This window comes from Meles meles, chromosome 1, assembly GCF_922984935.1.
Source record: "Meles meles chromosome 1, mMelMel3.1 paternal haplotype, whole genome shotgun sequence".
Classification (NCBI taxonomy): domain Eukaryota; kingdom Metazoa; phylum Chordata; class Mammalia; order Carnivora; family Mustelidae; genus Meles; species Meles meles.
The window spans coordinates 30292816-30319343 of NC_060066.1; the positions used below are offsets into that span (position 1 = coordinate 30292816).

Below are 26528 nucleotides of genomic sequence, written 5' to 3' on the forward strand. Positions count from 1 at the left end.
CCCCGAATGAAACAGACCCTTGGCCAACAGAAGAAAAGCAGTGTTCTGGGTTCTTTCAGGCATTCTAAAAGCATCTTCTCCTTTGCCACAGAGGCAATTACATCTAATTCTAAAACAAAATTTCAAATATTTGATAAATCACAATAGGGAGCTAACAATTCAAGGTAAAATCTGACCTTTCTGAAATATGAAATTCACCTAAAAAGACAATAATTATCATACCTGCTTCTGAAAAGTAATCTTTCAACAGCATTCACTGAAGGCCTACCATATGCTAGACATTAGTTCATGCAACAGACATAATATTTTCCCTCAAGGAGCTTTCAAAGGAAGAAAAGCCTACTTTTATTTTAAAAGCAAGCAAACAAAAACTGACGGCTGCTTAGGCAAGCTAAAAGGATGACAGCTCAGTGAGCCTAATTCAATATTTGACTTTCAGAGGTTAATGACTAAAATTTTCACATTTGAGAGTTAACCTTCTAAAACCACTCGTGGCTAAGTAATTTTAATTGCTTGTGTACTTTCACTGCAAAATATTCTTTCATCCATTCCCTATCCCTTCCAATTCCACTTGTCCTAGGTTTAGACTCCCATAATCTCTGGCCTAGGACAGGACAGCCTCCAAATTACAAGTTATTTCAACTCTGCACCTCCTTCAAACTATCTCCCATATTATTAACAAAGTTATTTCTAAAAATATCTGGTGGCATTTCCCTAATCAAAATTTGACTATTGTCCATTTTTTTTTCTTTTTAGAGAGCACAAGCAAGTATGTGAGAAAGCGGGGTGAGCAGAGAGAGAGAGAATCTCAAGCAGGCTCCATGCTCAGAGCCTGATACTGGGCTTGACCTCACAACCCTCAGATCATAACATGAGCCAAAATCAAGAGTCAGATACCCAATGGACTGAGAGCCACCCAGGCGCCCCATTCATTGTCCATTTTCTAAGAATAAAAATTAAATTCTGAAGTGTCACATACCAGGTTGTTCACAAATATAGGTCATCTTGTTGCATCTCCAGTCACTTTGTACAATGAACCAATTTAGAGGTATAAAATATTGTTCCTCAGAACCCCAATTTTTCTCAGAGGTCAATGAGTAGGGAAGAAGAGAGAGGTTAACTATGTAGAGTACCAGAACCATGCCCTTTCTTCAATAAGAACAGAAATAAAATTTCATTTGAAAAACATATTAAAGGAGGCAGTTCAGAAAGAGAAATACAAATGGCTTTTTAAGCATATTAAAAGATATTCAACATCACTCATAATGCAAATTGTAACAAGATGATGTTTTTTACCAATTGCACTGGCAAAGGTTAAAAACAAAAAAGTTGGTAATCTACCTTGCGGGAGGATACAGGAGAAGCAGCACTCTCGTACATCACAGAAATGAATATGGATGGCTAAAAAGCCTTTGTGGAAGGAAATTTGGTGACATCTATCAAAATTTAAAATGCATAGACCTCCAGAATTATATTCCAGAGTAGGAATCCACCGTACAAATGACATTCACTGCAACACTGTTCCTGGGAGGAAGATATCAAAATCAACCTAAGATTTCATCAAGAGGAACTTACTTCAAGAAATTGTTTTTCAACAAACTATTTTTGATACATCACACAACACAACCCATATAGCTATTCAGAGGATGATCTAAGGATGTGCTAACATATACCATGATCTTTACAACGACTGCAAGGTAGAATATGCCACCATTTGCATTTCCAACAATGTTCTCTGTCAAAAGGGACAACATGCATATTTGTGTGTGCACAAGGGAAAAATCTCTGGAATACATAAGAAATTGCTAACGATGTTTGCCTAAGTGAAGCAGGATCTGAGATCAGGAGTGAGAAGAAAGATTTATTTTTCACCATATATTCTTTTGTATTTTTTGTAATTTTTAACACAGGTATGTATTACATTTCCAAAAAATGTTTCACAATCTTTCAAAAACAGATGGGGAAAAGCCCATTTCGGCACCCTCCTTAAAGAAAATTTTAAAACTTCCTTTCTAATCACTTCATTCTTTCTTCTCTAGGTAGACTTTGTACTTAACTAGCGCCAAGGGTTCATTCATGAGATATGAGGACTTTTCCCCCGTCCATCATCTTTGCTTCATTTCAACCACACTCATCTTTCAAAGTCTGCAAGGCTCAAAAATTACACAGTAAGTGACTAAGAATTTAACAGTCTACTTTCAAAGTCCATAACCTGTTCACTACATCACTCTGCATCCCTAACACAGTCAAGCTGGTGTCTGATTTGTTCTTCTATTTCTAGCACCAAGCACACTGTAAGCACTCAACAAATGTTTTTTTGGAAGATTAATAAATGCATGGGAGACAGAAGGAGAGCTCCTGAAAGCCTGAATGAACAACCTCACTTCTATACAGAGATCTAGAAACACAGAGGCACAAGACCAACAACAGAGTCATATGATCACTTTTATACAACGCAAAGAAGAACTACAGTGTAAAAGTTTGAATTATAACTATCGATGAGGGTGAAACTAGACTTTCCCACCTTTGAGGTAATACTTTACAGTGCTTTGAAAAAAGAAACTGTGATGTCTATTCTTAGCAACACCAATACTCTGGTGGCTCATGACAGATACTCAATAAACATTTACAGAAGGACAGAAGACACTAAGAGGACATCAGACAAAGATAATATTTAATGAAAGAATAACACATTTCACAAAGCTGAATTTAGTCACCTTGTTTTAAAATGTTTACCTAGCAACTAAGGGACTTAGTTACTGCCAATTCATACATGGTTGATAAATGAAACCATTTGGGTTTTTCTTTTAGTCAATCTTAGAGCCACAGAATATGGAAAGTATTATAAACAGAAAAATAATTACATATTATCTTAGATCCTGAAAAAGTGAAATAACTTATTAAAAATATCTTCAACTTAAACTGACACAGAAGTAAAATGTCTGACTCCTAATTCCAAGACAATAAATCAAAAGCTACTGATTCTTAACGTGGTACTTAAAAAAAAAAAAAAGAAACAGAAACCTTTTTCAGAAACTTGATTTCATATTTTCAGTATTTGGCTACATGAAAAATGAATACCTTTGAAATTGTAGTAAAGTCTTAACAAATAAGTACATGAAAAAAGCTTCAGGAAAAGAAAAATGATTAGGACAGTTAAGATTAAAAAATTACTCAAAACTTTCCAATTTTAACTCTTTTATTGGAAATATATAGCTAAACTAACAGAAGCTCTATTTTTTATTTTTTTGTTTTTTTTATAATGAGTAGGCCTGCAGCTCTGTCAAAACTTTTCCCTTGCTATTCAAATATCTACCTCTACCTCACCCACCCAACACCCTTCCCCCCCCCACCAAAGACCTAGGAAGTTCCCAGAGGACATTTCCCTGGGATGGGATAACATTAAAAGCAAAAATCTAAACCATTTCACTATATAAATATAAATATATACATATATACACACACACACACACACATATATATATATCACCACACTATGTAATTTACACAATATTACTTATCAATTATACCTTAATAAAGTTGAAAAAAGACTACCATTTAAGCAACAGATGTTAAGTATTACCAGAGTATCAGAAGGGATAAGTAGAGATCAGCATCTTATAATCCACAATTCAACATTAAATGACTTTTTACAAATGTGTATTTTTAATGAAACACTTGCCAAGTAAGAAAAAACTTTCATGTGTTTGTGTTATGTTAATATAACAATACCTCCTTCTATAAAAGAACAAATTCAAACTGGTTTTTGTTTAAAAATTTAAAAAATATGATTTTCTTTTAGCAGGCATATGTGTGCATGGACATAATTTAAAAAACCTTAAAATGCCTGATATGTTATCTAAAATCTAACTCTTCACTGAGTAAAAGGTAAGCCTGAGGAAGGCCATTATGCAAAAATAGTAAACTAAAATGTTCTCAAAATTAAAAAAAAAAAGTCTTCAGAGTATTTTTAAAACAAATATTGCTACGTAAGTGTATTTGGAACAAATAATCTGCCCAATATACTGATGTATTTGTTCAAATCAGGATAAAGTAAAGATGTATCTTATGGGAAACACAATATATGTATTTCTTCTTTATACATTTATACATATATGTATATACATATACATGTATATTACAGATACATATACATGTTCCTATCCAAGTAGAAGGCAGAAAAAAAGCAAAATCAAATCAAAACACCTTTATTAATTCCATATACAAACTACTATCATGATTTCTTCCATTTTTCATTGAGAACTAAAATATAACTACCCAAACAAGTTATTTTATCATAAACTTCAAAATATTACAAACTACTGAGCTCTGCTGGGGTTTATTACAAACACATAGAATTATTTCTTTCTAAATTTCCACTAGTTTCTAATAAGATATCCTATGAGTCAAATTTCACTGAAAAGTTTTATATCTATTTTTAAAATGTGGCTCAACATAAAGTATTTAAAAAGATAAAACCGGTTTCATATGTATTTTTCCTTTATTTGAAAAACTGAATTAATTTCACTTTTTAAACCAAAATTTAAATAATCTTCAGGACAATTCAGCTTACTTACAGTGTTAGTTGGATCTTCTTGTAAAATTCTATCATATAGTTGTATAGCATCATCGTATCTATTTAAAAAGAAAAAAGTTCAAGCGTCATTACTTCAAATTTTAGTGACAAATAGTAAATACAGAAAAAGATCAAACTGGCAGGACTTTAAATGCATTTACAATTACAATCCAAGTCGCTTCTGATGTTTACGTAACAGTAGCTATTTTCTACGGTATCATTTTTTACAGAAAAATTCATGTATAAGGTATTTATAGAAAAACTTACTTCAAAAATATAATGATTCATGAATAACAACAAAAAAAGAGATAAACAAAAATGCACTGATTCTATCTGGCCTAAATACAAAGGTTAAAACTAGCAACACAGATACCTTTGTGGTCCTAAGTATACCTAGAATTACAGTCAATAAAGCATAAGAACAAGCTTAATTTTAACAAACAAATTCAGAAGGAAATGACCTTTGATTTAATTCTCCTTTACTGAATACTTATGATAGCTTTTCTTAGTTGAGCTGGTTCAGTTCAATTCATTAAGCACCTGTTAAATATACACCTGCAATACACTCTGCTGGGTTACAACCTTAGAAAGGAAATAGTTAACAATTTATCAATGAGAAAAAAAAAAACACAAGTATTTCAGCATATGTCTAACAAGGCAAAATAAACATTATGTGATAGGGAATGAAGGGGAAGGATATATCAGAAATCACATAAAGAACATCATATACTCTTTTATATTTGGGAATATTGTTTAGGGTGTAAGGAAATAACTGATTCTGAAATTCCTTCCTTATAGTATCCATAACCCCAACTCTACTCCAATCAATTTCTCCATTTCTAGATACAGATCTTTAAAGAAAACAAAAAACAATGTTTAAAAATTTTCACAGCAATGTTTCTAAAGCTAGAAGCAACAGCTATATTCTTGAGATCTAGTCATAAGTTTCCTAAGAGAATTTTTTAATTTTATATTTTTCTCTTAATGATATTCAATATATGACTATTCTACATCATAATGACCTTTTAACTGAATACTGCCCCACAATTATAGTGCCCAAGCCTCTTTGTGATTATGATCATGCTAGTAGGTAAGAATATTTTAACTGTAGCAGACAACTGAGAAAAATAAAAGCAGACTTAATTTGTAAATGTGTTCATACCATATGAAGGCCAAACAGCATCACTACACACTAAGTCAATCAGAGTTGGGTAGTTCAAAAAAATTAGTTTGGACCTCAAATACATGGTAATATAGAAAGTATGTTAGCCTCGAAGAAACCTGCAACTAACTGGCGAAACCTAAAATAAAATCATTTAATATTAATAAAACAAAACGATGAAGTATATAAATAAGGTCAAAATAAATGTTATATAGCAAGGGTTCTCACACAGTAAGTGAGAATCCCCTGGGAATCTTTTCCAACTACATAACCTCTGGCAAACACACTGGAAATAACAGAATATGAATAATGGGAATAACATGATGGGAAACCATTCATTTCATTAATATAATGATAACCTGAGTTTTAATAGTTTTTTAGGTTTGGGGATATTTTATTAGAAAACCTATGTTCTTTTTATAGTCATTCAGAAAATATACATATAGGGGTACCTGGGTGGCTCAGTCCCTTAAGCATCTGCCTTCACCTCAGGTCATGATCTCTGGGTCCCGGGATCAAGCCTTGTGTAAGAATCCCCGCTCAGCAGAATTTGCTTCTCCTTCTCCCTCTGCCCCTCCCTCCAGCTTATGCGCTCTCTCTCCCTCAAATAGATAAAATCTTTAAAAAAACTATACACATAAAGCATTAATACCTCATCTTATATTTAAATATATTTGTTTTACTGTAACTAAAAAATAGTAAGTCCTATAAAAACTGACTATATGGTTAATTTTTCTGTGTGTGATATATCAACTTGACTAGCCATACGGTGTCAATCTTAAATATTATTTCTGGGTATATCTAAGGATGTTTCCAGGTGAGATTAGCATTTGAATCTGTGGACACAGTAAAACAGCCTTCTCCAATGTGGGTGGACATTACCCAACTCCCTGAGAGCTTGAATAAAACAACTGCCGGGGAAAGAGTTGTTCACCCCTTTCGACTGCCTCACTACTTGAGCTGGGACATCTCATCTCATCTTCTCCTGCCCTCCATCTGGAATTTATACCACCAACTCCCTTGGTTCTCAGGCCTTTGAACTTGGACTCAGACTGAACTATAGCACTAACTTTCCTGGATCTCCAAGTTGCAGACAGCAAATTCTAGGACTGCTCAGCCTCCATAACTGCTTCATAATAAATCTTTCCCTATATAACCTCCCTCCCTCCTCTCACCCTTATATATGTACAGCAATATCCTCTTAGTTCTGTTTCTTCAGAGAATTCTAATACACTGAAGGTCCTCAAGAATTTACTTCTAGTCAGCAATGTTCTCAAGCCTACTTGTCTATTCTCCTGCAGGGTTTCTTTTAAAAGAAGGATCTGGATTATACCCCTGACAAAGTGATCTCAGTGAAGTGGCAAGCAGGCAACTACATTTTTTTTTTAAATGCCACAGATCACTCTAATTCACACAACTATGTATGAGAATCAATCATTAATGGTCCTGTGTCATGAAGACACATAGCAGTCACTCTGTCAGGAAAAAAACCCAGCAAAACCTTACTGAGTAAAATGACTACATGAGTTTCAATGAAAGAGTAAGGCTTAAGGAATTAGAGTTCAGTAGGTGTCTTAGGAAACTTGATTTAAGAATAAATTATTGTTACCATATCAATTTTTTTGTATGGCTGGAAGGTGAGTAGAGGGATAGTAACTATTAAAATGTGTGCTTGGAAACTAGTACCTCTCAAACCTTTACAAGTTAATTTTAAAAATCATTCATCTTAGCACTGTGGGTTCTACGCAACTAATAAATCATTGAACACTACATCAAAAACTAATGATGTACTATATGTTGGCTAACTGAATTTAAATAAATAAAAAACAAAAATAAGAAAAAATCATTCATTTTTGACTCTGGAATGTGTTTGGCTATTCACACATTTTAAGAATGGTCTAGAAATTTATTTTTTTTCCTTCTTTCCTTTCCTTTTCCTTTCCTTCTGTTCTTTGATTCAAATTACTTCCAGCTAACCTAAAATAATATTTTATTTCTTTTTCTTTATGCTTTTCACTTGCTTACAGAGATGATCCATTGAGATTAAACTGTACATATACACAAACACAATAAACCAAAAGATAAGGAATAAAGGAATTAAGGAAAATTATATCAATACATTCCACTTACTAAAAGCTACTATTAACTGAGGTACAAGTTAACTCTGTCTTACCTAAAACATCAAACTAAAACACTGATGGAAGAAACTGAGAAAAATCAAAAGATATTCATGCTCATAGATTGGAAGAATACTGGTAACACTTTCATACTACCTAAAGATTCTGTACAATCCCTATTAAAATTCCAATGGCATTTCCCACAGAACTAGAAAATTCCCAAAATTTGCATGGAACCACAAAAAAACCCTAAATATCCAAAGCCATCTGAGCAAAAGAACAAAGCTGAAAACATTATACTTCTTGATTTCAAACTATTTATCACAATGGTATAGTAATCAAAACATTACGGTATTGGCGTAACAACATAAATTAATGTAACATATAAAGTCATGTAACAATAGGAAATCCAGAAACAAACCCAAACATACATGGCCAATTAATTTACAAAACAGAAGCTAAAAATATACAATGGGAGAAGGAATAGTTTCTTCAATAAATGGTGTTGGGAAAACTGGACATGCAAAAAAGTAAAACTGGGCCACCATCTTTATACCACACGCAAAAATCAACTCAAAATGGATTAAAGACATCAACACTAAGACCTGAAATAGTAAAACTCCTAGAAGAAAACAAAGATGGTAAGCTCCCTGATGCTAATCTCAGTGATGATTTTTTAGATTTGACACGAAGAGCAAAAGCGAACAAGAGGAAAAATAAAGAAGTGGGACTATATCAAACTAAAAAGCTTCTGTACAATAAAGAAAACATTCAACAAAATGAAAAGACAACCTATGGGATTGGAAAAAATATTTGCAAATCATCTGATACTTGCAAATATTTGCTAAAGGGTAAATATCCAATACATATAAAAATATCATACGATCAATGGCAATAAATAATTAAAAATCTAAGTAAAAAGACAGAACAGACACTTCCACGGAAGACATACAAATGGCAAACAGGTACATGAAAAGGTGAGAACATCAGTAATCAACAGGGAAACGAAAATAAAAACCACAAAGAGCTATAACCTCACACATAACAGAATGGCTATTATCAAAAAGATAAGACGTAATAAGTGCTGGCAAGGGTGCAGAGAAAAGAAAACCCTTGTGCATGGCTGATGGGAGTGTAAACTGGCATGGACACTATGGAGGTCCCTTAAAAAATTCAAAATAGAATGCCCATTTGATCCAACATTTTCACTTCTGGGTATTTAACCAAAGGAAACAAAATCACTATCCTGAAAAGGTATTTCCAAGCTCATGTTCACTGTAGCATTATTTGCAGTAACCAATACATGGAAACAACCTAAGTGCCCATTGACAGACAAATGGATAAAGAAGTCTGATATAATGGAATATTATTCAGCCATAGAAAAGAAAGAAATTCTGTCATTTATGACAACTTGGATGGACCTTGAGGGCACATGCTAAATATAATAAAGACAATACTACAAGATTTCACTCATATGTGGAAAAGAACATAAACTCATAGATACAGAGAACAGATTAGTGGCTGCCAGAGGTGGGCAATGGAGTAGGTAACAGTGCTCAAAAGGTACAAATTTACAGTTATAGTAAGTCCTGGGTACACATAGTTACCATAGTTAACAATACTGTGTTGTGTACCTGAAAGCTGCTACAAGAATAAATCTTAAAAGTTCTCATAAGAAAAAAAATTATAACAATGTATGGTGATGGATGTCAACTAAACTTACTGTGATAATAATCATTTCACAATATACAGAGATATCAAATCATGTCATATACCTGAAACTAATACAATGTCAATTATATCTCATTTAAAAAAGCAACTTCTATACCTTGAATACCTGAAAGGGTAGCACACATATGTCATTACTAATTCCCAAAACAACCCTGATAAGTTGGTAATTGGTAATATTCTCATTTGCAGAGGATAAGGCTAAAAGGCTTAAATAAGTTAAATAATGTGCCAGATAAACAACTAATAAATCCTAGAAAGAGGATATAAAACCAACCCTTACTCCAAAACATGATCCCATTCACTAGGCCAGAGATGGTAAATGAATTGCACTCCAATATCAAACCCTATTTATTGGAAGTAATTGGCAAGATTTATGCTGAGACGCACTCTGACACTATTCTGAAGCTCAGTACCAAAAGGTCTTGCACAATTAATGATGTTGTCATGGGGGTCCCATGTTCGCCATTTTAAAATGGGATTATACTGTTCCTAAGATTTAGTTACCTTTCCATGGCTTCAAATCTCATACCAGTTAGTCTCTTGACTCTGTGACTGCCAGGGAACTGTCTTCTCAACTCCTGAAGACAAAACTGTAAAAATAATTGGTAAAAAAGACTTAGGGAGTAGTGATTACATTACATACACTAAGTGGGCTACAAGGAATGGTCTATATAGTCTTCAATGTATCTTCTTAAATCATTTTATTAGCGTACTCTAACAAGAAGTGAAATTAATTGGTAATGACTAATGGGGTAAAAGAAGAACTCTGAAATTACAGTGGGAGCAACAATTAGTTCTCAAGACTGATCATGATATTAACTGGGAAAATAAGCAGATCATGGGATACACTAATACCTCTTCAGACACTGCCATATTACTCCTCCTTCACAATAACTTCCATAATGTATTGGGCCCAACTTAAACTTTTATAACTTCCTGACTTTCAGTTTCTATTATCTAAGCATTCTCTTGATAAAAATTAAGCTCTTTGACAGTACTCTCAAGTCCCGCAAATACTGTAACACTGTATGCGCTGTTGAAATCATGTATTAATCAGTCATTTTGTCAGTACACATACCATGATTTGGGGTCATAAAACACAGACACCAAATCTATAGAGTGCCAGTCTCCTTTGGGAGATACCCATAATTCACCCATCAACTTCAATAAATAAATATTTTGAGCACCAACCATGTTCTTAGCAACATATGAGGATTTTAAGAGTCTTGGAAGCACTAGAAGTGTTAAGGATTATAAAATGGTCTATTCTAGTGCCCAAAAGCACAAGTGACCAAAAAAAAAATACCTTTCACTAGTGAAGATACTATTAATTAGTAATAAAGTTATAACATGATCTTGGAAGTACAGCTTCCAAGTATGTTGCTAAAAATCTGCCACAGTAAGAAAAATATTCAAGTTAGTCAAAGCTGAAGATGTTTGCTTATTTCTTTGACATCACACAAAACTCATACTGTTTGGTCAGTCAAGCCGTGTAGAAATTCTGAACATTTAAAAAAAAAAAAAATCTGTGTTACAAAAAAAGTTACCATTTAATTTGATCTCCTGCTTGGGTTATCAGTATTATATAATTTGGTTCTCCTACTTTATCAAATGGCATTTGGTTACTTAAAAAATAACTCAATATTTCCCTAAAGATGTTAGCTGCCACCTCTGTGAATATGGAAAAGACTATTTCAGGGCAAAGTTGGTTAAGCGTCCGACTCTTGACTTCAGCTCAGGTCATGATCTCGGGGTCATGGGATCAGGCCCTAGGTTGGGCTCTACACTGAATATAGAGCATGCTTGAGATTTTCTCTCTCCCTCTCCTTCTAACCTTCCCAGCTTATATAAATAGATAAACAAACAAACAATCTCATAGGTTCTGAGAGTAATCTAAAAGGTTTTACAGATTTTTTTTTTTTTATTACTAGCAACTTCACTGAAATTAGATGTATAGCCAACATAACATAATTACCTTGGGAAAAAACAATGCTAATTCAGATATGCGTATGTTCTCCTGCTATTTCTACTTTCTGTTTGCATGTACTTTCTTTTTGGTTTAAATGAAGAAGTAACATGAAGTAGTACTTAAGAATTCAGGATTATAAAACAACAGAACAAAAAAACCAACACCTCCAGTTCCTGGTTTATGAAATGAGCATGACAGCATCAAGGATAACTGTGAAGATTAAATAAAGTATGATATAAAGCATTTAGTACAGTGTCTTTCACAAGTGTTCAAAAATATAGCTATTATCATTCTTTTATTTTAAAAGTAGTATTAGTATTTTAAGTCACGTTCTGCACATGTTAGGATTTTCTAATAATTTAAGAGATATATTTACAACATTGCAAAAGAGTATTTAACATTATATATAGATCTTCCACTTATGACAGGGTTACATCCCAATAAACCCATGGTAAGTTCAAAATATTGAAAGTCAAAAATGCATTTAATACACCTAATCTACCAAACAGCATAGTTTAGCCTAGCTTGCCTTACACATGATCAGAACACTTATTATAGCCTATAGTTGGGCAAAATCATCTAACACAAAGCCTATTTTATAATAGATATTACTAAATACTGTACTGAAAGTGAAAAACAGAATGGTTGTATAGGTATAGAATGGTAGTAAGTTTATCAGATGTTTACCCTTGTGATTGCATGGCTGACTGAGAAGTACAGCCCACTGCCACTGCCCAGCATGAGAAAGTATCACACCACCTATATCATTAGCCTGGGAAAAGACCAAAATTCAAAGTATAGTTTCTACTTGAATGTGTATTACTTTCACGCCATCATGAAGTTGAAAAGTAAGTCAAATCATCATAAGTCAGTGACTCTCTTTGTTATGTCAACAACCCAAAAGATAAGCTTGTTTTAAACTATCTGGTTCTTATTTAAACACTATAATAGCATAATTCCACCTCTTAACTAGATAACCTTCACCAACTAATGCAAATTCTTCACTTCCCAAGATTATTAAAAAGATTTAAGAACATTCCCTCTCCCAAAGTACCGGTTAGTCTCCCCTCCTCTTAAGAGCAGCAATGAAAACGACCTATAATAACATTCAAAACAAGCCATGTACTAAGTCTTAGCTACTTATAATTCATGTAGAAATTTAAAATAAAATAAAATAAAATTAGTTTAAATACTTACCAATGCCAAGTCATCTCGGCCATAGTCCAGAGCTGCAATCATCACTTGCTCATATATGATCCAAACTAGACAAAGAGAAAAAAACTGAATTTAATGTAAAACCTCCCAACAGAAATTAGATATTCTTCTTGTTTCTGATATCTTAGAGAATACTACTTGCAACTGAAAATTGATTTATTGCATATCTAGAATTAAGAAAGCATCTTTATATGTTTTCAGTAATATAAAATATTTTAATATCTTTTTTTTTTATATTTAAGTCACCTTTTTTTTACTTTTTTTTTTTCTCCCTTTTTATTAATTTTTTCAGCGTAACAGTATTCATTCTTTTTGCACAACACCCAGTGCTCCATGCAAAACGTGCCCTCCCCATCACCCACCACCTGTTCCCCCAACCTCCCACCCCTGACCCTTCAAAACCCTCAGGTTGTTTTTCAGAGTCCATAGTCTCTTATGGTTCGCCTCCCCTCCCCAATGTCCATAGCCCGCTCCCCCTCTCCCAATCCCACCTCCCCCCAGCAACCCCCAGTTTGTTTTGTGAGATTAAGAGTCATTTATGGTTTGTCTCCCTCCCAATCCCATCTTGTTTCATATATTCTTCTCCTATCCCCCTACCCCCCCCATGTTGCTTCTCCATGTCCTCATATCAGGGAGATCATATGATAGTTGTCTTTCTCCGATTGACTTATTTCACTAAGCATGATACGCTCTAGTTCCATCCACGTCGTCGCAAATGGCAAGATTTCATTTCTTTTGATGGCTGCATAGTATTCCATTGTGTATATATACCACATCTTCTTGATCCATTCATCTGTTGATGGACATCTAGGTTCTTTCCATAGTCTGGCTATTGTAGACATTGCTGCTATAAACATTCGGGTACACGTGCCCCTTCGGATCACTATGTTTGTATCTTTAGGGTAAATACCCAGTAGTGCAATTGCTGGGTCATAGGGTAGTTCTATTTTCAACATAAAATATTTTAATATCTTATAGTGTTAAAAAATTACTATTATTTAATACCTTTGCTCTTCTAAAAAATTCTTTATGAAATACATTTTGGCCAGACCAGAACTATAGCTGTGAACTTTAAAAGAAAAATGCTTATTTGACTGCTTCACTACAACCAGCAATTAAAAGTCCTTCTCAAAATAATGCACCATTAGATATCCTGACAAGTTTTTTCTTAAAAAAGGGACAAATCATAGATTGATACAAACAGCAGGAAAAATATAATAAAAAGATATCTGAAAAAAAAAGAAGACACTAAAGACCAAAACAGAACATGAGCAGAGCATGAATAAAAGAACTTACTATCATCTCCAAGCTTAGAAGCATATTCATTAATTAATTCCTCTCCAACTTCCACAATTTGCTCACTGTTTCGTGAGTTTTCTTCTCTCCATTTTCTCATTTTATCTCGCATTTCTGAAAAAATAAAGTCTGTTATTATATATATTTGATAACTCAAAAACTGATAATGAAGTTGAAATCAGCTTATCAGGTAGAGAAAACAAAGTCACACTAATATAGGTCTATGGTATGTCAAAATTCACAGAGCAGAAAATCAATTTAACAGGAGCAACAGATCCTTTAGAAGATTAAAAAGACATTAAAACTAATGTTACAAATATAAAAGTGATGAATGGGCTCCTACAAAGATCCTCTAACCCTTTCAGCAGCTATGGATCTTAACTTTTTTGAAGTTACAGACAACTCTCAGAACTTGATAAAACCTAGGGATAATTTTCCCAGGGGAAACACACACACACACACACACACACACACACACACACACACACACACATATAAAATTATACACAGAAATCTCAAAAATCCAAAGTACTCCGAAATCCCTACTCACTCCAGAATATAAAATTTCATAGTCAGGGGATCATATTAGGCTATCGGCACTGAAAGGAAAGTCATTCCAAAACTTTCTTAATAACATTACAGAAGTAGATACAATGTATAAAGATACACAATCATGCAAGAAAATAAACAGCAAAGATTCAGAACAAAGGAAATCTTTCAATTCCATATACAATAATAAATGAAAAGAAAAATGTAAAGGTAAAAAGCACTAGCAAACAGAACAGTCGAGAACAATTCTGTATATTATAAAGCAAGAGGAAACTGAGAAGTTTTAATGCACAGCATATTGACAACAGCATAATAACGAGGAAAAAAAAAGAGTACCTAATCCAGTAAACAAAAGATCTTTTTCATATAGTTACAATAGAATGAACTGTCCAATTCGCCAATCATATATATGCTTTCTTACTCCTACCTCGGAAAATCTAACATATTTACTTGTCTGAAGTACCAATTTTTTCCTTCTACAGACACAGATACAGAACAGATTTAAACAGTTAAATTGTTGTTGAACAGGAGTTAAGTAAACAATATGCTAAGCCTCTAGAGACTAAGTATAAAAGCACCACAAAGGATTTTCGTTACTTTCATAGACATTATCTGAGCCCCTATAACTCAAAGTCTAAAAAACAAACAAAAAAACAAAAAACCACCAAAAATAGATCCTAAATGGTCTTACAAAATCAAATTAACAGTTAATTCCTTTTACTGACAACTAGAAATCAGCCTGACTTTTACTCCGCACAGGAAATAACCTTGAACTGATTTTTACCAGGCTGAAGAGAAAATGAACAGATAAAAATAAATAAATAAATAAAAGTAGGTCATTCATACCCCACAGGTTAAGGGCTCAGTCCCACAAAACTGCCCCTACTTTAGATAGCAATCAAAAGTCAAGGCCACCAACATTTCTGACCAATTGGTTATAAAGTCTGGGGTTCAGGGCGCCTGGATTGCTGAGTTGGTTAGGCATCTGCGTTTGGCTCAGGTCATGATCTCAGGGTCCTGATCAAGACCTGCATCAGGCTCTCTGCTCAGCTGCAAGTCGGCTTCCCTCTCTCCCTCTCCCTCAAATAAGTCTCTCTCTCCCTCAAATAAGTACATAAAATCTTAAAACAAACAAACAAACAAACAAAAGTCTGGGGTTCTCACAACTCCTCCTCCTTAGGTTTCCAAGTGTGACTCAAGGAACTCAAGATAAGTGCTTCACTTATTATCATAGGTTTATTATAAAAAATACAACTCAGGAACAGCCAAATGGAAGAAATGCATAGGGCAAAGTGAAGGGGGCAGGAGGGAAGGAAGCAGAGGAACTTTCATGCTCTCCAAGCAAGTTCTCCATCCCAATACCTTGATGTGCTTACCAACCTGGAAGTTCTCCAAACACCATAGCTTAATGGGCTTTATGTGGGTTTCATTCCCCTGGCATGACTGATTTCCAGATGATCTCCCCTCCCAGAAAGTCAAGGGGTAAGACTAAAGTTCCAATCTTGCCTTGGTCTTTTGGATGATGCCCCCAACCTGAAGCAACCAGCTACCAATAGTATCATTATTAGACAAAAATATACCCTTATTCTAGAAACTCCAAAGGTCTTAGAGGCTCTTTGTTGGAAACCGAGAAAAAAGACTACATGTAAAAAAAGCTGTTCCTGGGGCACCTGGGTGGCTCAGTGGGTTAAAGCCTCTGCCTTCGGCAAAGGTCATGATCTCAGGGTCCTGGGATAGAGCCCCGCATCTCACCGGGCTCTCTGCTCAGCAGGGAGCCTGCTTTCTCCTCTCTCTGCCTGTTTCTCTGCCTACTTGTGATCACTGTCTGTCAAATAAATTTAAAAAATCTTAAAAAAAAAAAAAAAAAGCTGATCCTATCAACTCTATCATTCAGGAAATTTCAAGTGTTTTGGAGCTCTGTGACAGGAACTGGGGACAAAAAAACAAATACACACCCCTTATCATATCACAGCATATGTTATCTTTAGATCCACAGCATGGGTTCTCAAAACTCAAACTCTAGCCCCTATACCATGGTTCACTTACAGTCTTAAATCCACATTCACTTTCAATCTGGCAGATTATTTTCTTTTAAAGATTTATTTATTTATTTAACAGAGGGAGAGAGAGTGCATCTTGGAGGGGAGGGGAAGAGGGAGATGGAGAGAGAAACCCAAATGGACTCTGCACTGGGCACAGAGGGTGACCCAAGGCTTGATCAGAGGGCCCTGAGATCACAACCTGAACCAAAACCAGGAGTGAGACGCTTAATCAACTGGGCCACCCAGGTGCCCCAACCTCACAGATTATTTTAAAAGAGGAATTAGTGCCTTGGGAATATAAATTATTTAGTGTTTTATAGATCTTATCCATTACATTGCATCCTTTGCCCATATGCTGAACCCAAATTAGGCTAGCATTCAAGGTGCCAACTTATCTCCTAACTTAAAAAAATTACCTTCACAAAATATATACATATCCATGAAGTATGAATCTTTAGCTGAGAAGTGAAATCTCAGGATATGTTCCATGAGATTTGAGATCCTGCCTTGTTTTGTTTAGCACTGTATCCTCAAGAACTGGAACAGTGCCTGCTGCAAAGTACTCCAGATAGGTATTTAATTAACAAGTTATTTAGTATATAGCCCAATAGTTAAAGCTAAGTGTGAATGAGATCACCCACAGAAGGCATTTAACCTTTGAATTTTAGACTCTTTGAATTTGAGGAAACCTTTGAACCCTCTTTTCCCAGAAATATGTACATGTTTATGTACACTCAATTTTACATACATTTTCAGGGAATTCAAAGACCACACAAAACTTGTCCCTCCATCAGTCAGAATTCTATTGATCTCAGGTTTAATAACCACCAATAACACATTAAGTAGAGTGCTAAGAAAAGAACCATTAGGGACACTAAAAATCATGGAGCAAATGGATAAAGAAAACTCACAAAGGAAAGGTCTGAAAAATAAGAGAAGACCCGTAATGTTATTATTAAACCAAGGAAAGAAGGGTTCATGGAGTGATCTGCAAAAACAAATATACTGTAGGTGTATAAAAAAAAGAAACAAAACAAAACCCACATCCATTATACCTGACATTGGGTCTCCCTAGAAACCTTAGTGGAATGAGAGGGCATAGAAAACAAATTATGTTTGAAGGACTGAATAAAGAGAAAGTAGAGACAGTAAGTATTTTTATAATTATTTTTCCAACAAATATTCATTTAGTACCTATTACAGGCCAGGCACTGTGCTAAACATCGTATTCATAACCTGGCCAAATATCCTATTTCTAAGAAACTTGGTTATATACCTTTCTTACAACTCGCCTTCCCACCTCCAACTCCTAAGTAGTAGCTTCTTTAACAAACATCATTAATTTTCAACTGGTTGAATAAGTAAACCATATATTCTACTTTTTTGATAGAGCCCAAAAGATTAAAAGAGTGTTAGATTTTTCCATATGGGTCTTTTATAAACGTGATAAACTTTCCTATCACAAGAATTATAGTACTTATTGAACAAGTCATTTCCACAATCTTAACTCATGAAGCTATTCAATGGAATTCTGAAGGACACAGGTCCAACTGACATGCCTTCCCAAAAAAGTCTAAACAAAAAACTATCTCTAAGAGTCCTCTACCACCCTCTAAAATCCTAAAAACTTGTTACTGTAAGTCTCTGAAAGAAAAATCTAGAACACTTTTTAAAAGTCCCCTAAAATAGATCTCTGATCCTGGAAAGGTCTGAAACCTTCATTTTACAAATAATCAAACTATATCCGTTAATAAAGTGGGCTGCCTAAATCTACCTAAGATGCTACAGAAATTTTTCCAATATGAGAAAAATGGCTTGTAATCTTTTTGTGACAATTTGTTAATGTTTATTATTAATGCCATTAACAATTCACTTAGTCAACAAAAAAATGAATGAGCAACTCCAAAATGTCTAGCACAAGAACAAGATACAACTGGTCCCTCCCTTCATTCTAGGAGAGAAAATTTTAAAACTTAACAAACTGGATAAGTACTTCAATAGTATGAGGACACAGAGTTAAAGGGCCAGGAGTACATTTTGTTGCTTTTTTTTTTTTCTTTTTACAAAATTTTAGCCGAGGGATAGGGTAGGGTGTTCACAGAAGGCTCTCTCAAGTATGGGACCTTGGAAGGAAATTCTGATAAATATATAATGGTAGCAAGAGTAGGGCAAGAAAGGAAAAACATTCCTAGTGGAAGAAATAGCATCTGTCCAGCCCTAAAACAAAGAAGGGTAGAACACATTTAGGAAATTCAACAAAAGCCAGCATAGCCAGTTCAGAGTAAGGGAGGAAATAGTTAAGATAAAGCTGGGGCTTGGGCAGGAGCTGGATCATCTTTTTCATAAAGCACTTAATAGTTTAAAAGCCCTTTAGCATGCTTTCTCTTTTGTTCAGTCATACCTGTGAAGTAGTATTTCTTATTCTAAACCCACTTTTCTTTAGAATAATCAGAGGGTAAGGTCCAAGTTACCTAGTTAAATCACCTTGTCTTCTGGTAGATATGATACATACCTACTTGTTCCTATCATCTAAGAAACCTATATTGAACATACCTGCAAAGTAACACTTTTAAAAAGTAAGAAATATTTGAATCATTTTTTAAAAAGCATTAAAAGTAACAGCTACATGTCTATCATCTGGCTTAAACATATATCCTGACACAAGCCTTTTAATACTATGTATATTTACAGGTCTGTCCTCTCCATTAGACTGTGAACTCCTAAAAGTAATTTAATTTAATATACCCAACATCTAGCTCTAAGTACTTAATACTTTTAATATAATGAATTTGCCAAATACAGGTAGAAATATTGTTCACAGTGAGCTAGAGGCCACAAAACCAATAATAAATTATTGAATTCAGTTCAAGTATAAAGGAATTTCACCTTTTCCCATATGTTTGCAATTTTGTAATATTGGATAGATACATTCATCATTAAACGGTCAATATAACTTTCAGTCCACATGTTATCATGTCATTGTTTATCTGAAGAAGGCATTCACTAAACAAATAAGCTATTAAAGTCTAATGTTAAATGATGGGAATATAATTTCAATTATACAACTTTCATGCCTTAGAGAAACTCAAGGCTCGTCTCTTAACCATGCTTCCCACTGAAGTTTTTAAGAAGAGAAAAGTCTCTTATAGAATTGGATCAAAGTTTGGCTGCCTCCAGATTTAAAGAACACACTCCACCTTAGATGAAAGTAGGATGGAAAAAGAAGTCCATCACACTTGAGCATACGCCCGAGATAACCAGTTGTTTTTCCTTTCGCAAAAGGAATTACTGTCAGGAAATGAGAAGAAAGTTGTGTTAGGAGTCTAAGTGTGTTTTGAGGGGGAGTGGGGCAGCGAATGAAGACGAGAATTCAGAAACCTAGCTTTGCGGAGAGAACGAAATATAAAGTGGCACGTAGAAAAATCGGATCTGTTCATGATCTTTCACAGACCTTTACTGCAGAGTTGTAACCTTTACAGAACACTTAATAAAAGGCCTTAGAGGCCCTGTATTTCCTGGCTGCAGGGAAGCTTCACAAGCCAACTATCCCGCCTCCTCCGCGCGGCCCAGCAGCCACACAAATGTGCGACAGCCCTCCCGCCTTACAATGGAAGCTGCCCCGGGCCACTGTACGGGCGCAGAGGTACAGAAGTCAGTCAGTCTATCGATGAGCACAGGCGGTGGGGAACACCGCAGACTCCAGTAGGAGGCTGGGCCAAGGAAGGGGTCAGCCTCAACCTCCACTTAGCCACCATCTCGGCGCGGCCCGTCCAGAGAGAGCTCCAGGGCCTAAGACAGACCGGAGAATCCATGTCTCCACGGGAAGCGGGTACTGCCGAACCGCTTCCCAGGGCTTTTAGTCTTTCTACGCCCGCCCGGCCCGCAGTTACCTTCCCAAGTGACATCGTAAAGCTCTGAGACCTTCGCCATCTTCTCAGGACCTGGAGGGAGGGAATGAGAGGGCGGGGAGACACCGTCACGTGACCTACAACCCGGTGGTGGTGAATTACGACACCATCTCTCATTGGTCGAGAAAGCGGAGGGGGTGGGAATCGCTGCGCACGTGCACAGGGCTCTGCGGCCGGGCTGTTGGGGAAAGGGGCGGGGCGAGCTGGGCGGCGAGCGGCGTTCTCCTACTCTAAGGACGCCGTGGCTAAGCGCTGGGAGGTGTAACCGGCGTGGTTTGAGGTGACTTTTACCAGGGGTTTTTTAGTAAATGTTTCCTTTTTTTTTTTTTTTTTTAAATATGCGCCACTCTCGGTTTTTCTTCTTTTTCTATACCGGCGTATTCGTTCTCTTCCCACTCCCTTCCCCATACCTCCTGTTTGTGGTCTGTCAGAAAATTCTGTATTGCACTTCCAAAACGTTCCCCAAATCTATTTGTATCTCCACTGCTACTACTTCAATTTAAGCCACAACCATCCCTCACCTGACTATAATAGCTTCTTAACCGTGTTAGTTTCATTCTTGCTGTGTAAAATCTATTTTCTATACAGCAGCCCTACTGTCTTAAAATTTAAAAAATCAGACTACAGGGGCGCCTGGGTGGCTCAGTGGTTTAGGCCACTGCCTTCGGCTCAGGTCATGATCTCAGGGTCCTGATATCGAGTCCCGCATCGGGCTCTTTGCTCGGCGGGGAGCCTGCTTCCCTCTCACTCTCTCTGCTTGCCTCTCTGCCTACTTGTGATCTCTCTCTGTCAAATAAATAAATAAAATCTTAAAAAAAAATAAAAATAAAAAATCAGACTACAGAAGTCCTTTGCCTGTGGCTTTCACATGACTCCCCCAGGCAATAAATATATATTCTAAACACTTTACCACAGTTAACAGGGCTCTACTCAGTGTGACTCTCTCCTACATCTCTTACCTCATTGACCATTCTTTCTTCACTAGACCCCAGCCATTCTGGCCTACTTCCTATTCCTCAAACATTCCAAATTCCTATCTGCCTTGGGTGGCATTTGCCCATTACTCCCTTTCCTGAAATGTTCCTTTCCATATCTTTAAGTGGCTGTCTTCTTTTTGTCTTTTACATCTCAATTTTATTTAAAACTACTATCTACTTTTTGACTATCCAATAACTAGTGGCTCCTAGTTAATGCCTTTACATCATTATTATACTTATCAGTTTGATTTTTTTTTTACTTTCTTTTTTTTTTTAAATTTTTTTTTATTTCTTTTCAGCGTAACAATATTCATTGTTTTTGCACCACACCCAGTTCTCCATGCAATACATGCCCTCCTTAATACCTACCACCTGGTTCCCCCAACCTCCCACCCCCCACCCCTTCAAGACCTTCAGGTTGGTTTTCAGAGTCCATAGTCTCTCATAGTTCACCTCCCCTTCCAATTTCCCTCAGCTACCTTCTCCTCTCCATCTCCATATCCATTTGTTCTTGTTTCACTTGTTTTCACTTATTAGCTAGGATGCAAGGGGAAGTTACTTGAATAAGTTAGCTGAAAGCTATCCGCAGAAGTGAGGAGAAGGGACAAAAGCAGGGAAGGAACGTGTTTCATTTTCCAGAACCAACAGTTCCAAGCAAGGAAATGCTCAGTTTGATTTTTTTTGTTTACTTATTTTCTGTATTTTTATTGTTATATAAACTCCTTGAGAGTATGGACTTGTTCTCTTAACCTTGGAGCATCCAACCTAGAAAAACACTTGGCATACAGTAGATGTTTGAATGAGTGAATTAGAATTAGATATTCAAAAAGTAACAACTTGTGTTAGTGATTATTAGAATATTTCATAGTAGTGCACATTTGAACTCTACTCCTTGCTTGTGGGTAGGATATTCTCTTTTTATAGCTAATATTTTCCTAAAAATTGTAAACATAGTGAGTTCGGGACCATACCAATTCATTTTACCTCTCCCAGCCCATTAATACAGTATGTGGCATATGATCTGTGACATACATGTTGAAATTAATAATTGTACTAAATTGTTATGCCTAACATTTTGTTGAATTTTTTGAGGGGGTGAAGCCCAACAAGGTACCTTTTCAAACTTAAAATGGATATTATCAGTTATAACTAATTAAGGGAGTAAATACTCCCTAGTCATTTCAACTAAATATCCTTGTAACTAGCTGCTAGTGTCTCTCAGGCAGTAAGCCACAGGACAGTATGTTAAAGGAGGTCATTTTCAGAATTTCTGAGCTGGAAACTAGAATGATTTCATTTTTGATTGAGAAAGTATTTATGAATCATTAAAACTATATTTTTCAAACTTTTTATTTTGCCTGCAACCCATATGAAGGAATATATTTTACATCACACAGTATGCGCACATATGTAAAAAACTGGAAAAAAAAAAAACTAGCCTTACCATGTGTTTATCCTCTATATTCTCTATTCCAATTGATTCAATTTCATTTTTTTATAAAAACAGTAGTTGCAAGCTATTAACGTGGTAATGCCCGTACTATGAAAAACTAATGGACTTTGTATATGTTTCCCAATCTGAGGACCTTAAGTAAAATGGTTTGTTCAAGTTCTTGCCACTAGTAGGTAACAAAGATGGAAAATGCATACACAGGAGATAAGCTGTTTAAATCATAGATAAAAGTTGAAATATTTACAGAAAAATATATTTAAGGGAAAATTTTTTTGCCAATAGTAATCTCTGAAGTGGGGAAAGTAAATGTGTGTTTACGTATTGTAACACTGCAGTTGTCTAATAAAACTTGCCCTCCTCAGGCCAGGAAAAAACTGGTATGTCACTGACAAAACTTCTTTATTCTTCTTTAACATTTTATAATGTAATTATAAATGTAAATAAAGAAATGTCTTCTATAGATAAAACCATAACCTGAGAACATAAACATCAATCATACTTTCTATAAATCTTTTATAGAATATTTTCAAAATTTTATCTCTCACCCTCTTACTACTTTGAAAAAGAAGTTTTCATTAATGTGTGTTAAAAATATTTAATCCACATTGGGGAGGGTATGGGACATGGGGAGTGCTGTGAAATATGTAAGCCTGACGATTCACAGACCTGTACCTCTGGGGAAAATAATACATTACATGTTAATAAAAAACATTAATCCAGTTTCTCTGATTGAACACTGCCCAGTATTGGTGACAAATATCAAGAAAATAAGTAGCCAAATATTAGATTATGCCATGTTAGATGTCATGGGAAATAACTATCTCATTTAATGAACTCAGTACTAACAATGAAAAAAGCATATGAATGTGGTCTATGACATACTTTTTTTTTTAATGTGACACTATCTTATGATTTTCATTTTTTTTGGCTTGTGTTTGAATAGTTTGAATGATAATACATCAGAATGAACAGGAATCAGAAAGGAATAACTTTGAATGAGCCTACATTATCTTTGAGGTGGGATAAGCTTTATTTATCAAGCCATATTGGCCTTTGAAGCCCTGTGGAGTGCTTCTCTTTTATGGTCAAAGTTTACTTACTTCAGTTAATATCTTCAGACATTATTAAAGACTAAAGCAACTTTTTAGATGTAATAAACCTTATGACATGTATAAAATAGACATCATTTAACAAGACAGCATAATACCATTTGAATTGATTTTGCAATATCCAGCATCGTCATCATTATTTAGAACCTGCTGTTTACTTTGTTCTGTCTTAATCATACTGAATTAAAATATTCTGCATTATGTAGCACAGTTTATAACCTCTATTTACTGTGACAATTATCCATGAGAGTAAATTGGTCTCACTACAAGTCTCATATAAAATTTACTATAGCTCTTAAGTCATGTTACTGTTGTTTTTTTTTTATTTTTGTAAGAGATATTTGTATTTCTTTTTTTTTCCATTTTATTTATTTTTTCAGCATAACAGTATTCATTCTTTTTGCACAACACCCAGTGCTCCATGCAAAACGTGCCCTCCCCATTACCCACCACCTGTTCCCCCAACCTCCCACCCCTGACCCTTCAAAACCCTCAGGTTGTTTTTCAGAGTCCAGAGTCTCTTATGGTTCGCCTCCCCTTCCAAATTTTTTTTTTTTTAATAAACATATAATGTATTTTTATCCCCAGGGGTACAGGTCTGTGAATCTCCAGGTTTACACACTTCACAGCACTCACGATAGCACTTACCCTCCCCAATGTCCATAGCCCCCTCCCCCTCTCCCAATCCCACATCCCCCCAGCAACCCCCAGTTTGTTTTGTGAGATTAAGAGTCATTTATGGTTTGTCTCCCTCCCAATCCCATCTTGTTTCATTTATTCTTCTCCTATCCCCCTACCCCCCCATGTTGCTTCTCCATGTCCTCATATCAGGGAGATCATATGATAGTTGTCTTTCTCTGATTGACTTATTTCACTAAGCATGATACGCTCTAGTTCCATCCACGTCGTCGCAAATGGCATGATTTCATTTCTTTTGATGGCTGCATAGTATTCCATTGTGTATATATACCACATCTTCTTTATCCAGTCATCTGTTGATGGACATCTAGGTTCTTTCCATAGTTTGGCTATTGTAGACATTGCTGCTATAAACATTCGGGTACACGTGCCCCTTCGGATCACTATGTTTGTATCTTTAGGGTAAATACCCAGTAGTGCAATTGCTGGGTCATAGGGTAGTTCTATTTTCAACATTTTGAGGAACCTCCATGCTGTTTTCCAGAGTGGTTGCACCAGCTTGCATTCCCACCAACAGTGGAGGAGGGATCCCCTTTCTCCACATCCTCATGTTATTGTTTCTAATTAGTGAATCATAGCCTTTGTATTTAAGGGAAAATATTACTTATTTCATCTTCATTCCATGTCAACAGATTTTCACTGTGACACATTCACATTTGGAAGGAAGTTTTCCTTAGAGTTTTATTTACCAAAAGCCGGATTAACATGGAGTTGTTTTAGGAACCTTCCTGAACACTTTTTATTACATTTCTAAAAGATTATGTAATTTAATATGTCCCACCCTCCAAACACAAGAGCCTATACCCCCTTTGCTGGCACAACTGTAGCATTTAGGCACTTCTAGTTTTTCCGACTTTATCATCATTTTCAATACATGTTGTAAAATGTGCCAACAGTTCATTTCACATCCAATTATATTATTTTAGAAAGCAAAGGAGAGTCTCTGGGAAACATATCCAGTGAGATCACTTTGGTTCTTTCACAGTAGAATTCACAAACTGATAATTACACCTCTGTGCCATAGTTGTAACAGTGAAAAGGAAAGTACATCCAGAAGGAGTACACCCAGAATTTCTCCCACATGAGCAATAAATTAGAGCTGTTTCTTTTAAAGATTTATAACCATACTTAAAAGTCCACTTTTTCAAATGATATTTAATTTCCCCAAACTGCATATTCTGTTCTCATACACACATACATCTTTGCATATGTAGCAGTCCTTGTGCAAAAATGTATATTTATAAATTCTTTTTGTGTACAAAACACCCAGGAGTCTTGGCCTATCTAGATAGACTCCATTTTCTGCAATTGAACTATAACTGAATTCTTTACTTGAAAAATGTTCAAAAAAGTATTCACAATAAATAAATTGCATTATGGGTAAGCTCACACAAAAATATACTGAATATTGGGGCACTTGGGTGGCTCAGTCAGTTAAGCATCTGCCTTCACCTCAGACTGTGATCTCTGGGACCTGGGATAGAGCCCCACAACCAGCCCTGAGTGGGACTCCCTGCTCCATAAAATTTCCTGGCAGGAAGTCTGTTTCTCCCTCTCCCTCTGTCCAACCCCAAACTCTGCTCATGCACTCTCTCTCTCACTCTCTCAAAAAATGAATAGAATCCTTACAAATATATATACTGAATATTAACTTACACATTTTTCTAAGTACATGTTATTCTGTTACACATATAATTTTCATTTTTCTACAGTCTCTCTTCTGTG

General features: G+C 35.5%; 1 protein-coding gene across 1 annotated transcript in view; it reads right to left on the bottom strand.

Annotated features, from left to right (window-relative positions):
• The window catches only part of EMC2 (ER membrane protein complex subunit 2), a 43129-nt gene extending 22512 nt beyond the window's left edge, over window positions 1–20617 (bottom strand). Inside the window, exons 1-5 of the mRNA XM_046025470.1 lie at window positions 20548–20617; window positions 14067–14180; window positions 12753–12817; window positions 10091–10176; window positions 4578–4635 (exon numbers count right to left, since the gene is read on the bottom strand). Coding sequence (XP_045881426.1) covers window positions 4578–4635; window positions 10091–10176; window positions 12753–12817; window positions 14067–14180; window positions 20548–20587 — 363 coding nt within the window. The 5' untranslated portion in view covers window positions 20588–20617. The remainder of the gene's footprint in view (window positions 1–4577; window positions 4636–10090; window positions 10177–12752; window positions 12818–14066; window positions 14181–20547) is intronic.
• Window positions 20618–26528: the final 5911 nt, after the last annotated feature.